At 38.6% G+C, this 14,933-nt stretch overlaps 1 protein-coding gene across 1 annotated transcript; it reads left to right on the forward strand.

The window, feature by feature from the left end:
- Positions 1-1,086: 1,086 nt before the first annotated feature.
- Positions 1,087-12,897, forward strand: LOC104070008 (ribosomal RNA processing protein 1 homolog B-like; the record flags this gene model as incomplete). Its single annotated transcript, XM_009583071.1, has 12 exons — positions 1,087-1,116; positions 2,041-2,098; positions 2,824-2,909; positions 3,962-4,023; positions 6,275-6,404; positions 7,864-7,928; positions 8,484-8,647; positions 9,204-9,295; positions 10,137-10,234; positions 10,717-10,736; positions 11,199-11,324; positions 12,161-12,897. Coding segments are annotated over exons 1-12 (1,668 nt in total), but the record flags the coding sequence as incomplete, so codon positions are not given.
- Between the last annotated feature and the right edge of the window lie 2,036 nt (positions 12,898-14,933).

Genomic DNA, 14,933 nt, shown 5'->3' on the forward strand with positions numbered 1-14,933 from the left:
GAAGATCGTCCAGCCTTCCTGGACCCCTGATCATTTGGTCCCAGGAGGAGGCACTCAATTTAGACCTAGCACTGGGTCTCAGGTTTTTTGATTGGCAGACTCCTGAAAATTTTTCAAAAGTGGCAGTGATCTTTTTGGAGCAAATTTGAGTTTACTAATGATGATTACCTTTTTAATGTGATTTTTCTTGAAATTACTTGAGACTACTTAATAGGCCGTAATTTGAAAATAGCTGTAGTAGGTTATTGTAGCTACCTTGTAAAGTATGCCATTGTAATTTTACTTCCCAGAAATGTATTTGAAGTCATGGATAACCCAGTTTTTAAAACGTTCTTGAACAACTGATAGTAAAATTTTATTTTCTGTGTAGTACTTCCCTTCTGTAATATGTGATTTTGACTAGAATGTGACAGTGTAAATGTTCTTTGCTGTTAAAATTCACATGACACTGTACCTCAAGACTAACTGCAATGAAAATATTTTTATTATGCATTTTTGATTATGCATTTTAATATAGAAGTAAATGTTTTGATTGCTGGAAGCTTATTCTATAAAAACAAGCCCCTAGTAAGGAACAAAACTATTGGTAAAATGAGACTTTATTTTCAGAAAAAAAAAAACAAAAAAAAAAACCCCAACAAAAACAAAAAGCCTTGTCAGTTATGTTTGAGGATTTGCACATCACCTCTGTTGCAAAATTAGGTATGATGCACTCATTAAAAATATCTCTCAGACTTGGTGCTAAAATATGCCAGAAAGATTTATCAGAATTATCTTAGTATTCATCTCATCTCATGTGTGATTTCTTTGAAATCTTTGTTACTTTGGTACAAGATAGAAGCTTACTGTCATGAAATCACTGAATTATTCCAAGTTGCCTTCCAATTAGTATGCTTACAGTAGGAACCAATGTTTGCCCAAGAGAATATAACAAAAACAAAGAGGAAAGCAGGGAACAGAGGGAACTGCATGAAAACGTTTTGATGGAAATGCGGGATTTTTGGTTTTCATTCAGACTTCTCCTGTACCATAGGTGGCTTCAGCCAAGAAGAACTGCTAAAAATATGGAAGGGCCTGTTCTATTGTATGTGGATGCAGGATAAACCTCTGCTACAGGTATAGTAACTGGTTTTATATTTGCTTGAGTGAGTCTCTTCTAAAATACACTAATTTGGAATAGTGAAAATGACCTGAGTTTTGCTGACCTTTTTTTTTTCTTCTCCTGCTGTTCATATGTGGCATATGCAGGAGAGGTGACTATAACTCAGTGGTCCTCACCACATGAACAGAAGCCTAAACAGTATCATGTTTGGAGTCACCCTCTGAATGGCAGGTGTAGCTGTTTACCTTCTAAAACCAGAACTGAAATATATATTCTCTTACGAAGTGCATTGTTTTGGTGGAATTAAAGCAGTAACAGCAGGTTGTCCTTAACTGCAGCTACCATGTACGTGCAACCTTTAGTTAGCGTAGTTTGAAAGTTTCACGCTTTTCTTTTGTTGGTTCGGTGGCACTTCCCCTACTACCAACTTTGTCTCTACCACTTACCTTTGTCAACTACTGCCAGTTTGTCTCCCTACTTTCAAAAGATACCGGTTTTGGAGTACCAGATCTTGTAACCTCACTTAATCAGTTTTCAAATCACTTGTCTGTTTGCATGAACAAGGTTTATCTCATACATAGCACAGAGAGCTCTACAATTAAGCTATATGAAAACAGTACCCCTAAAGCTTTACATAATTTGTTAATTCAAATACATGGGATTTTTCTCTTCCTAATTTAATTTTGTCTGCTGTCAAAAGATGATTTGTGCAGAGATCTGGTGAAACGAACAGGGCTTGATACCCTTGAATCTTCTCTTGCAACTGATCTAATGCCAGTGGAAGGATAACTGTAGTACTAAAGCAGCTGTTAAGAGAATATTTTTAACTTTGAGGGATGTTTCATGATACTCATACTTTTACTGTTTTCCGGTTGCATGTTTAGTGAGGAAACCAAGCTCTGAAACGTGCTGTACTAACTATATTTATTTACTTTTAGGAGGAACTTGCAGACAGCATGTCACAGCTTATCCATGTGATTCAGAATACAGAGGCTCGTAAGTACTATTTCATTATCTAACGCTCTGTAAGGTACTTTCACTTTTGGCAATTTTGAGGCCACTATACCAGTGCCAGAATAGAGACAGCCAGATAGGGGTGCTGCTTTGTTTTTTTTCTTTGCTTTTTGTCCAACTGCTCTGTGTGATTGCATTAAGGGAAGCATGAGATGCGGTTTGTTTCTGGTTGTTGCAGGGGAAGAGTTGTATCTCCAGTGTCATAAAGGTGAGACTTTTGCGGAGTGGTTAGCAAAGCAAACTTGTCCCCTTACTTTGCCATTCTGCATAGACTTACTTGTTCTGTGTATTTCCTACTCCAATACCAACTTTGTTTCATGAGCTGTTAAGCACCTAGTATTAAAAATGCATTTGAAACAGAGTGCTCAGTCAATGCCAGAACTTGCATGGGTAGAAATGAGTGCAGGATGGATATTTTGTTCTAACTTGTGTGTATATAACACAAAATAGATAAAAAGCTGTCCCTGTAATTACACTTGTCTTTAGAAGTAGCTGTGTGCCTTGCCTTGTGTTGTTCTGAAGTTTAATTGACTTGTCCTTGTAGCCATCTCAAGCATGTCTTCCCATAGCTCTATCTCTGTCACTAGGCAAATCCTGAGGGAAATGCATCCCTTTCTCATGTTTAAGTGATTTTTTGAGATTCCTTTAGGTTAGCAAAATAAACTGTTGTGCCAGACATGCACATATTTTTTCTTACTCTCTTACAGGACACCTGTTCATTCAGACATTTTGGCAAACTATGAACCGTGAATGGAATGGGATAGACAATCTGCGTCTTGATAAGTACTATATGGTAATACTAACTCTCTTGTAGATCTTTTCTGCAAGAAAAAATGTGGTGGTGATGTGCTGGAAGGCAGCTTTGTCCGGACGTGCATTTATGTATATTGTAAGAGAAGTCAAGTGACTATCTTCTTGACACATTGCAAGAGATACTTGTTTTAAAGGCTTTCACTCACCAGTGCAAACCTAAAAGCCATTACGGTTTCTGTCATGCTGCAAGTGCTTTCTTGTTTGCCTTCCTTTATAACATAGTGATGTTTCTCACTGATTTCTATACGAAATATAAATACCATTTCAGAGGACACTGCACCAACATCAGTTATTTAGATCAGACTGTTTAAAGACTTTTTTATGACTCTGTATAAAGTAGTTGGCACTAGAACCCCAATTTTCTACCACTAAAGTATCCAGTGTAGTGCATTCAGCTTTCAGAATTCTTTCTATAGAAAACACTATATTAAAACAAATAGTAAAATCAGAGAGAGTGAGAGTAAAATGAGAGAAGAATCTTAAAAGACCTACCTTTGTAAAGAACAAAATCACATTAATATTCTTCTTTGAAAGAAACAGGCACATTCACTGCTGTTTTTTGTTTCTCAATGTTAGCAGACACCAGGTATTTTAGTAGGTGAAGTGTTTTGAGCCAGTTTAATGTAGCTATTTTACATATGGCTGTCTCTTAGTGCAAGTTTCATGTAAATTAAATTATTATTGTTATCATTTGTCCCCTATTGTTTTCTCCAGTTTAAGCTGTGGGGTTTTTTAGGTTTGGCAGCACTTAATGAAGAAATAGGGGTGATGGAGCAAGAGAAAGCTATATAGTAGAAATGGTCATGGATTTTTCTGGGCTTAGGATATGAAAATAGTTTATTGTCTTTTGAGCTTCACAGCATCCTTCTGTTGCTTGACATGATAGACAAGTCTGTCAAAATGTTCATATGAGGAAGCTTTCCACCTTGTGCTACGAAGAGCTTTACTAAGAAGTCTGTTCATCTTACAGACACAGTAACTCCTCTGTCTGTTTTCATGAGCAACATGTATAACAAATTTTGTACTTCGCAGCTAATGCGTATGATTTTGAGGCAATCCTTTGAAGTGCTGAAAAGAAACGAATGGGATGAAAGGTAAGCAGATTTCTGAATGTAGTTGCATCATAAAGAAGTTGCCCAATTTACTTTTATGAAATATATTTTCGTTTAATAGATCCTTTTTCTCCATAGATGGCACTGTCACGAAGTCTTAACACTAAGGCTTATTTGTTTTCCAGATCACTTAAGATATGTAGTTTAGAAACAAAGTTAGGTGTTACGCTTCATTAAGTTAAATACACACTGCAATCGATAACTTAACTCTCATGTTCATCTAAGCCATTTAGTGCGTGTTTCACAGAAAGAGATTTGAGAAAGTAATTAATGTATGCTTATGCAAAACCTGAACGTAGGAGCTTGTTGTGTGGTATTCCCAGCAGTCATGAAATCTGAGGGCTCCAAATTTATAATGGAGTTTGCTAGATCTGACTGATTTGATTGATCTGACTGATAGCCAGGAGAGCTATCAATGGAATATCAATTTATGTGGAGAGATTAGACAAGGAACCTGCATCCCAGAAAACGAATTGAATTTTTTGTTGGTTGTGTTGTTTTTCTGATTGGCTGTGACTTTTTAAAAAATTTTTTCTCTTTTTTTTTTTTTTTTTTTTTATTTTACTGTGTTTAATCCTGGTGACTTGTCTTTGATAAGACAGAACTACTTAACTGTAGACTGGCTTCCTGTTTGTTGTATACATCAGTGGTTTTGTTTGTATTTCTTCCATATTCTACCAAATGGCAAGTAATTGCAGTCATCTTGCTCTGTCTAGAGCTCTTGTGCCACTTCTAAGCTCGCTCTGTATTTAAACTGATGAAGAGCTTTAAGTCTTTTAATAAAAAGTGCTTGACAACCTAGTGTTAAGGTTATCCTTTCTCTCTCTTGCCTTCTAAATGTGGAATGCATGTAGGCATGTTTTTGTGCAAATGGAAAGGAATGCAAAGCTAAAGTACACCCCATCCCCTCTGTTCTACCTTAATTTTGCATTGGGTAAATGCCCACAGGTTGAAGAGATGAAAATTCTCCTTGACAGAAACAGAGAGTATGGGAGGAGGTTTGATAAAGCCAAAGCCCTTCTTCCCCACATGCATTCCCGTGGCAGAGACATGGTCACCCAAACTGATCTCTGATAAGGTTTCTTAGGGCTTTGGCCTCCCTTTTTGCAACTTCACTGGAAGGATGGCCTGGAGGCCCTTCACCACCAGAGGAGGCAGTGTGGGAAGAGAAGATCATGATTCCTTTCTTTGCAGAGTGAGGGAGCTCAAGAACTGCCTTTCCCTCCCAGGTGGAGCCTAGAAGCTGCCTAGCCTGTCTTCCATTTCTCTTTTCTTTTAAAATGCTTTTGACGAAAGGAGTATTGAAGTAAAATTGAAATAATCTTTATGGTTTTGGAATGCTTTAAATTCTCTTTGGAACTGGAAACGTTTTTTCTGGGCAAAATTGCAGGAGGTCCCACAGAACGCCAGGGGAGAAAGTGTGGAATATACAAAGCTTCACTTTCCTGAAAGACAGCAAGGATAGGCCTCAGGAAAAAAAAAAAAAGTCCCAAGTGCTGCTTAGATGCAGCAATGGCAACATGTCTCTTTGAGCCATGTCATTCCGGCAGTATTTGTTAGTACTCCAGAAGTCAGTAACTGAAGAGAGCCACAGTTCTACAGCTCAGTCACTTCTGGCTTGAGCTATTGGGATGGTGATATTTTTATGCCTAGCTTAGCCCTCGATCTGTTCTTCAGTGTAATTGTTTTGCTCTGAGGGACAGTGGATACATGCTTTAACGAAGACAAAGTCTGCACCGTTGAAATGAGTTTGAGAAGGATAAGTATTAAATTTAATCCTTGGGTGTGCACCAAAATGAAAATCATCTCATAAAATGGAAGTGTATGAGGTGTTGCCCATCAAGGATGGATGAATGTGACAGCTGTGTCTTCAGAATGCCCTGCTCAAATGGCAGAATCCCTCCTCCCACCCATCAATCATATGGCATAATAAACTTCAGTCCAAATTAGGGTGTGAATTTTAAAACAGTGATTTTCACTGTAGCGAACTGTGTTGAGTGGATGCTACAAAATCATCTAGACTGTAAGGAGTTCTGATTATCAATGAATTTTTTTTAAAGTTTGCTTTAAGATGTGAAAATTGGTCACTGGATTTATTTCTTATGAATGTTGGACAGCCGTCCTAAAGAACTGGTAAAACTGTGAATTACTAGAGTTTGTTTTCAAAGCAAATAGAACATGAGCAATTGAATATGACTATCTTGTCCTTTTTTCTCTCTCCTTTTTTTTTCAGTCTGATTGAACTCTTCCTGCAGCTACTAATGAAAGAAGTTATGGACCCAGACAGCAATGCTCCCACTGGGATAAAGTTACATTTCATTGATATCTATCTGAGTGAATTGGCTAAAGTTGGTGCAAAAGAGGTTAGAAAATATGTTGTAATTTTCTTCCTGATTAATGTTAACTGTGGCATGCAGCATTTTAGAAGAAACAGAATTTTTAAATTATGTTTTTTAACAGTTTTGAGTGTAACATAGCAACATTGAATAAGCATGAAGAGTGACTTATTACAATTTATGCTTTTACTTTTGTTCATGTCTTACTGTAGACAGTAAGAATATAGTAGTTTCTCCCAAGTTCCTGAGTACTGGTATACTGCTCCAAATTGAGGTTGGAAATAGCGATAGAAAAGTTAAACCATTCTCATTTGTTTCTTTCAACAGAAAGGACTTAACATCTTTTCCCTTGTATGAACATGTTTGCCAGTCTTTGCTTTTGCAAAAACTGACATAAAGCCTGCTTTTGGCTGATTGTATAATACACCTAAATAGAGGACGAAAGTGAGCTTTCAAGTTGTCTATTATTTGCTTATTGTTGGCTTCAGACGTTGTTGCCTGTGCATTGAGCAATTTACCCTCTACATCCAGCTGTTCATTTTGCTGATGACATCTGTCTTTCTCTGCTGTGTATTGCTGTTTCAGTTGCCCTAAATTTTGGTTGATGTTATAGTGCTGCAGAGTTTTGCAGCAACTGAAAGCCTGTTACTGCAGCTGTCGATGCTGAACTTCTTCCAGAGTCTATCTCCTGTTACTCCACTAGGGCGAGGTACCCGCTGCCCCACACTTCGTTCCAGGCTTCTGCTCGTTTACCTCCTCTTGTTTCTGGCATTTGATACATCTCCTTGCAATGGATGAAGCTGTTAGCGATTTTCCATTTGTATTCTTTGCAGTCAGTACTGAAAGCAATCCTGCCTGCAGCTTTTGTGGTTCTGGATTGTAGAGTGTGAGAGAGAAGGTATCTGCACAAGAGAAGTGCCTGCACTTGGAGCCCAAATAATTTCTGCAGCTCTGCGGTCACAAAACCCTCATTCCACAGCTAAGCCACTCACAGGAAGCATGGGGAATTAGTCCCCTAGACTATTTGAAATCACAGCTGATGCTCAGAAATTGAATTTAGGGAAGGATTTTTATCTTTAGTGCTACTGACAGTGTTTGGTCCAAGCGGTCCAGTTAAGAGAAACCCAGATCTTACTCATGTCTGTTACAGACATTCTTTGTGAAAGAGCACAAAATTATTTATGTTTTCTCTGCTTCATGTTCCATATGTAAAATAAGAAGCTTTGTTATATTTCTGTACTAAGTAGATGAAAGTCTGCAAAGCAATCAACATTTTTGTAATGATTCCAGGGAATATCTGGAAGTTAGTGGTAGCAGTGGTAACAAAAAGTCACTGGATACTCCTGTCAGTTGGAATTAGACACTATGCTGAAAGACTTTGACTTAACTTCTTAAAGAACATCCCCTACACCAAATATTCAAGGAATTTGAGTGTACACATACAATATTTACTGTACTAATTATTTTTTTCCTTCTAATCATACAGCTCACAGCAGACCAGAATCTCAAGTTCATTGAACCTTTCTGCAAAATTGCTGCCAAATCAAAGGAGTAAGTTTAATGAAAGGATAAATATTTTTTTAAGAATTAAGGAATTCTGCATATACCATTCCACATGTAATAAATGGATTGAAGAAGAGTCGTAGTATAACTTCAGAATGTAGAGAAAGAAGGATATTTTACTAATGATGTGCAGAGTCATTTGAAGATAACGTGTGTTTATCAAAGCTATAGATAATCTTCTTGGATTTATAAGAACTATATCAACCTCTGTTGGTTGGTTTTGTCTGTTTTTCTTTTTTTTTAAACATGCATAGAACAGCTGAGCTGATTAGATTCTTTGTTGTTGCAGTGTAATATAGAGCAACTTATAAACACAGTGAAATTTAAGAGGGAAACATTGGCAGGACACTATTTGGATTAAATGACTGCTCTTTAGGAAGTAACAGGTTCACCTTCCTCATCTGGAGAGCTAGATGCTCTTCCACTTTCTTCTTTCTTACCCATTTTCCCTGTATCCCTCAAATTTCCATTTTTTTAATGTGAGAGGGGAGGGTGTATATGCTTCTGCCTTTCAACTTTCATCCCCGCTCTCCTGTAACACAGTCGATGCGTGCTGCATGCTGTAGCCACTGGTATCTTTGAGGTCATTGTGGATCAGTCCCCCTACGCCATCGAGGACCTAATGAAAGAACTGGCTAGCAACAATGATGAGGAGGAAGTGTCTGAAGAAGACAAACAGGAAAATGAAGAGGTGCTTAAAACCAAAGGTGAGAAGGAAGTTCTAAATGGCCTTGGTAACACTAGCTAGGATTTAAAATCTGTTTCTTAAAAATACATTTCTGCTCTGAACCAGTCAAACACATGTTCAAGGTGTTGTAAGTGTAGTTGTGTTTTCCTCTCTTCCCTTCACAAGTGCTTAAACAAAGTGGTCTCTATAAAACCAGGCAATATCAGCTTTCTGCAACAATGCTAGATGATAACCCAGTCTGGCTTTTGGCTCTTGGATGTCCATAGCATTTTTGAAGAAGATGAGGTTTTGGCATTCTATGGGAGTTTTAAATTTAAAAAAAAAGTTTAAAAAAGCTGAGCAGGAAGGCTTTCAATACAGATATACTCTGGTACAGAGGCAATTTTTTAAAAGGCGCTCAGATAATGCCACAGTTGTGTATTGCATAATGGTGACATAAAGTAATTAAATCAGTCCAGGCTCACAAGATTGCATGAAGAAAAATGCACCTGATCTTCCATCTATCAAAGTAGTGTGTGCTATCTCGGTTTTTACCAACTAAACATTAATATTCAGTCTTTTTTTTATAATAGCAGACAGATGTTTGTCAAGAAAATCAGCACAGAGCTCTGAAAAAACAGAGGCTGTTTATGAAAATGCTGATGATGGTATTGGGACTGTTCTTCAGGTTTGTGGCTTGCTTACTCTGTTATTGGTACTCCCCCGCTGTTTTCTTTTTTCCTATCCCTGTCAAGAGGTACAGAAGTAAAGGGTGTTAATCGGATAAACACATTACAAAATTTTAATCTCCTTCTGCTTGAATGTAAGGTGGTATTTATGTAATATTTATTCTGTGAGTAGTTTATAAGAAAATAAATTCATGTCTAAATTCTGAATTCTTCTTTCCTTTCTCCCATACCTTCTTTTTTCTGCTCTTCCCTTCCTGTTTCAGGAGTTCAAAAATGTATGGCAAAAGCCACGTCACTGTGGGTGGTAAAGCAATCAGCATAAGTTTCATTGACAATAAGAACAAAAGTAATGGATGATGGGATACATAGGAGAGAGGGTAACGTTGCAATTTGGGTTTTTTTAGACCCTCTTCCAGTGCACTGTAGTGTTTTTGACAGATCCACCAATCAAACACACATGCAGGTAGATATGCTTCATGTGTCTGTGGCTTTTAAGCAAGAATTAGGACATGACACACTTTAAATCTGATATTTAGCTAAATATTTGTGGAAGTTTTGAAGTTGGTTGGCTTCTCTCTTGCGTTAGAATTAAGGTTAGGAATGTTTGAGAAAGTGATATGAGTTCAACTGTTCTGTTAATGAAGCAGCCATCTGTAAAAGTCAGTATATGCGTGTGAAGGGGGTGTAAATTTCAACAGAGAAAAAAATACTTGGGTTTAAAGGAGGTGGCTGTTTAAAAGATGTGTATACTACTTGAAGTGTTGATAACATGAGTGGCACTGGGTTATCTTACATGAATAAGCTAACTAAGAAAAGCTGTATCATACTTTCCTCCAACAGTTTGATTATAAGGCTGTTGCTGACAAACTCTTTGAGTTGGCGAGCAAGAAAAATACACCTTCCCTTAACAGAAAGCGTCTGTACAAGCTGGTCAAAAAGTGAGTTCTGTTGAAATGCACCTTGCATGCATCTTTCTCCCCACCCTTGCTTGTCCTGGTGATAACATCACGAGAGCAGGCTTGTCTCACAGCCCTGGATAACATGCATAAGGTGCGTGAAGCCTGTGCTGCTGTTCCTCATTGGTACTAGACAACTGCAGCTAGCTGAGGTGTATCTACACTGGGTGGATTTGTACTGCAGGATGTGACATTAGATTGTGTGTGATGCAAATTACAGATAATGGGAGAAGTATTAAACTGCTCTTTTCTCAATACTTTCAGTGATTTGGTTTGAGTTTTTGGATTTCTGAGGCAGATCTCTTCTGGAATGAGCTCTTTGTAACTTCCTGTGTAAAATATGTTGTTCCTATTTTGACAAAACCGTTAGAAGTACAGTGACGCTATGCTGCTAGTGTTATTATTGGTACTAAACCAGTAATACTGTTTTGTTTTTCTTTCTCTCCCTTCTACCCCACCTCCAGGTTCCAGGACTTAGCAGAAGGTAAGGACTGAGCAGCACACAGAGACAGCACACAGTTTATTTCTGTTAAAGGGTATATGATGTTGCCATACAATGTGTATTGCAAATCTTTTTTTCTTTTTTTTCTTTTTTTTTTAATGTGTATTTCAAGGATACTGTTTTGGGGGGTTTTGTGGGGTTTTTTTAAATCTCATTAAGACACATTACACATTTTTGGTGAGATGGCCAAATCCCCTTCACAATTTGAGCAACCCTGCACTTTGTCCTTAAATGAAAGACGATTATTTTTACTTAAACAAATAGGAATCACTTGTATGATTTTCTTCCGGGTTGAGTAGGGAACAAGGAGTTGATTTTCTTTCTGTGGGAGTTATGCTGTATATGAACAGCGTAACTGTTCATAGAAATAGAACTAGATACATAGAAACTGTTCAATAGAAAATACTGTTAGTTTTCAGATACCTTATCCTTCCTCCTCAACAGGAATCTTCCCCCAAGATTTTCCCGAAGATGTTTCTACAGATGAAGACGATGATGAATTGAGCAGGGGAAGGCGAAAGAAAAAAGCTGTCAAGCCTTGGGAGAAAAACAAGTTGGAAAAAGTAACAGGTAAGGCAAGATCGACATTTGGAAGAGAGACAATTTGCAGTCTCTTGTGTAACTTGGCAAAGTATCAGATATAAGCAGCTCTGAAGAAGGCAGACCTGTTTTTCAGGATGTGCTGATTTGTATCATGTTGTGATGAAGGTTAAATGTGAAATTAAGGTCTCTTTGAAAGTGGTGGGAATTTTGTTACCAATTTTGAGACAAGCATCACCTTGAAAATTTCAATCAAAAGCGGAACTGGAAGCAGTGGTTTGCATTGCTCCATTGAGCAGTTCCATTTACTGTAGGAAACCAGAAACGTCAGTCGTCTTAAAACAGGATGACTGTTAGAATATAGGAACTTGGGGATGTTTCTGGAAAGGTGAAGAGTTACTGAGAACCACATGCAAGTATCTCTAGCATCATGGCTTATATTGACATGGCACAAGCCAAATCATACCCAAAAATATCTCACCAAACTACTGAACCCCTGAGTTACCCTTCTGATGGGCTTACCAGGTGGGTAATGACAACTTTTTCTGGCAATATTACTATACAAAATAGGGTTACCACAGGGAATGGCTTAGATGTTAGCTGTGGCAAGGCAAGATCAGCAAAATATTAATTAGGCCAGGCGTCAATGTCCAAGAGGAATGCAATGTCCTGACCAGCTGTAATAGTAAAACTGTTGTGCTGGCTGATAGCAGAAAAATGGTATGCCTATCTTAAAAGAAAAGAGGGAAAAAAAGCCCCACGAAAAACAAACAAACAAAAGACCCCATAGAACAGAGTTCAGTTGTTGTAAGTACCTTTGTGTTTCACATCTGTGTTATATGGCATTCTTTTTGGGGTGGATTTAGAGGATGAACAGGACACGTCAAGTGCGAATGAGGCATCAGTTCCCCAGAAGAAAAGGAAAAAAAGGAAGAAGAGGGACAGCCCAAGTGCTGATTCTGGAACAGCTGATGGAAATTGTGAGGAAGGAATAGCTGAAACATCTGGATCTAATGTTTTTAGCCAGGGAAAGGTGCCAAAAAATAACAAGGAAAGGAAGAAAAAGAAATTGCTAGTAAATGAGGCAAATGAGACCACAAATGTAGCAGCTGACACCAGAGAAAATCACAGTATCTCTGCACAGAACCATCCGATGGACGCAGAACAGAGTAAAAAGAGTCAGTTGAAGAAAATGAATCGAAAAGTGCAAAATGTTCCTGTAAAGCCAGCGTGTCAGAATGGACCAGCTAATGCCAGTGGGGCAGAGGATGTCAGCCCGTTTGTCACACCGTTAACTCCAAAGGTTGTGAAAAAGAAACAGAAAGCAGGGGCTGTCTTGGTGAATGGGAATACCCTTTTGCAGCAGACTGACGTGAAATCCAACAAGGAGGGCTTGCTGGGGACTCTGTCAGGAGACGCAGACTCTGAATCTGCACCCTCCAGACAGGTCAAATTGAAGACAAAGCTTGTTGGTTTGGAAGGGATGAAGGTCTCCAGTCAGAAAGCAGCAACCTTGAAAAAGAAAAGAAAAGTAAAAGAGGTGTTAAACTCTGTCGAAGCCAATGGAGTTCTGGAGACTGCGTGCAAAAAAAGCAGGAGGGGGGTACGTAGATTTCATTCTTTTCTCTGCCTTCTTCATGAACTGCCAGGCTCATTTTCAAATTTGGCTTTAGCTTTCTGAGTATGGGGCTTCACGGGCAGGCTGCATGCTGATGTCATCATGCATTGTCACCAAAGATAACTCAATTCCCCAGAAATCCACACCCACTGCTGTGGTCTTACGCCCTCCTGTGCAATGACACTAAAGCCTGTGCCAGTTACTCAGCTGAAAGAATTCATCTAGCTGAAGGTTGGGTTGTTAGGGTATGGGGTTGTCTTTTTTTCTTCCTTTTTTTGGTCCCTGGGTTAATTATTCTTTTGCATTGGGTCTCTGGTTGAGCTTACAGCATGTTCACAAAGAGCATGTTTTGGCAAAAGGATGAGAATGGTAAGGTGGAACATCCCTTTCTCAGCAGCAGCACACACTTAGATTAGTGTAAGCTCTTTGTGAAATTGCCCTCAGCAATTCGAATAGTGGCTTCTTTTAATAGCTCACTTTTCCATCTTAAACAAATTGTTCGTGCTTTATTGGGGAAGTACTTGGGGAAAAAATATCATACTGTGACCTTCAATGACATCAATGGCTGTATGATCACATTTATGAATGGTCCAGTTTCTTAAAAAGACAATGCTGGTTTTTTGCTAGGAAGATATGATTGTAGTTGTCTTCAAAAATTTATGTCTTGCAGTTTGGGAAGAAGCTAGTTTTTCCCTTCTCTACCTCCCACCCCCATTTTCTTCTTGGTCACGAGTAGAATAGGGTTGATTTTACTCAGCAGTTTGAGAGTCAAGAGGCATTTTGCACCATATATTTTTGGTAGCATGGCTAAGAGAGACAGTGCAGGGTTTTTTTCCTCTCCTGCCACTGAATTTCTTTTAACTGCTCATTTTCTGTGTATATATTCACTCTGAAACATTTAGGGGTTCAATTATTTTGTTGGAAGTCTTGCTGACATTCTCACTTTGATGGAAAGAAAATTCATAAAGCATAAATGAGATTCAGTATACAAAACAATTCCATCTTCCTCTGATGAAAAAGTGCATGTTACTAGCCTATCAACTCACCTCTGTTTGACTTAAGTTTAAAACTGTATGATTAGTTAAGTAGTGCAGGCTCATTTATTAACTTAATATAACCACTCAGTCATTCAAGGGAGAAAAAATGCATTTTGAAACATTGCTGAAATAGTATTAAAATAGTTTTGACATTTTCTTTTTTTTTATGAGAAAGTACTGAGAGGAAATAACCAAAACATTTCTCTCTCCCCAGTATGCAAACTACATTTTTCTCACTGCAGGGCTTTGCAAGTGGGAACCGTTGGCTTTGTCTCCTGTTGCCTAAATATTCCGTGTTGCATACGTCGTCTTTCTTTCTCTATAAAAGCTTAGTTTCTAAGAAAATATGATTATGCCACCCCCGTCTCCGTTTGTAAAACTTTGATGCAGCTGACCAACAAGTTGAAAGACCTGCGATAGATTCAAGATGAAGTTCCTGCAAGCTTCATGGACGTTAGCTGTTGGCACAAATTAGCGTAGCCACTGAGGGAAGGAGAGCAGCATGACCCTAGTATTTGTCTGTTGGCTGGCTGGCCAGTCAGTGCATGGGCTAGCGGGCCACTCTTCCCATGTGTAATTCCAAAGAAACTACAGCATTTGCTGTTTCTTGCCCAGTCCAGGTAGCTCTGCATATATGTGTGTGTGCAGTGGGAGCAGGAGGATGGAGACAGGGAGAGGAAGTTGGGAGTTGAGTCAGGAGAGAATGAGAGTATTGGTATAAGAATGAAGCGAGCAGGGTAAAGCTAAAATGCACAAATGTGGAGGAAATTAGGCTTTGCTAATTTTGTTTTCATTGCTTGAGAAATAACGTGTTGTTTTATTTCCTGGTTTTAGTTATGTAATACCAGCCTTGTGCCCAGAAATCATGAGGGGCATGTTTTGATTCTTGATTTCAAAAACAACACACCCCCGCAACGAATTAGCTTCAAACACTGAGAGGGAGGAGGAGGGGGAGACGGGGAAAAAAAAGACAAGGGGATTGAG

The sequence above is a fragment of the Fulmarus glacialis genome, unplaced genomic scaffold (genome assembly GCF_000690835.1).
Source record: "Fulmarus glacialis isolate BGI_N327 unplaced genomic scaffold, ASM69083v1 scaffold48158, whole genome shotgun sequence".
Lineage (NCBI taxonomy): Eukaryota > Metazoa > Chordata > Aves > Procellariiformes > Procellariidae > Fulmarus > Fulmarus glacialis.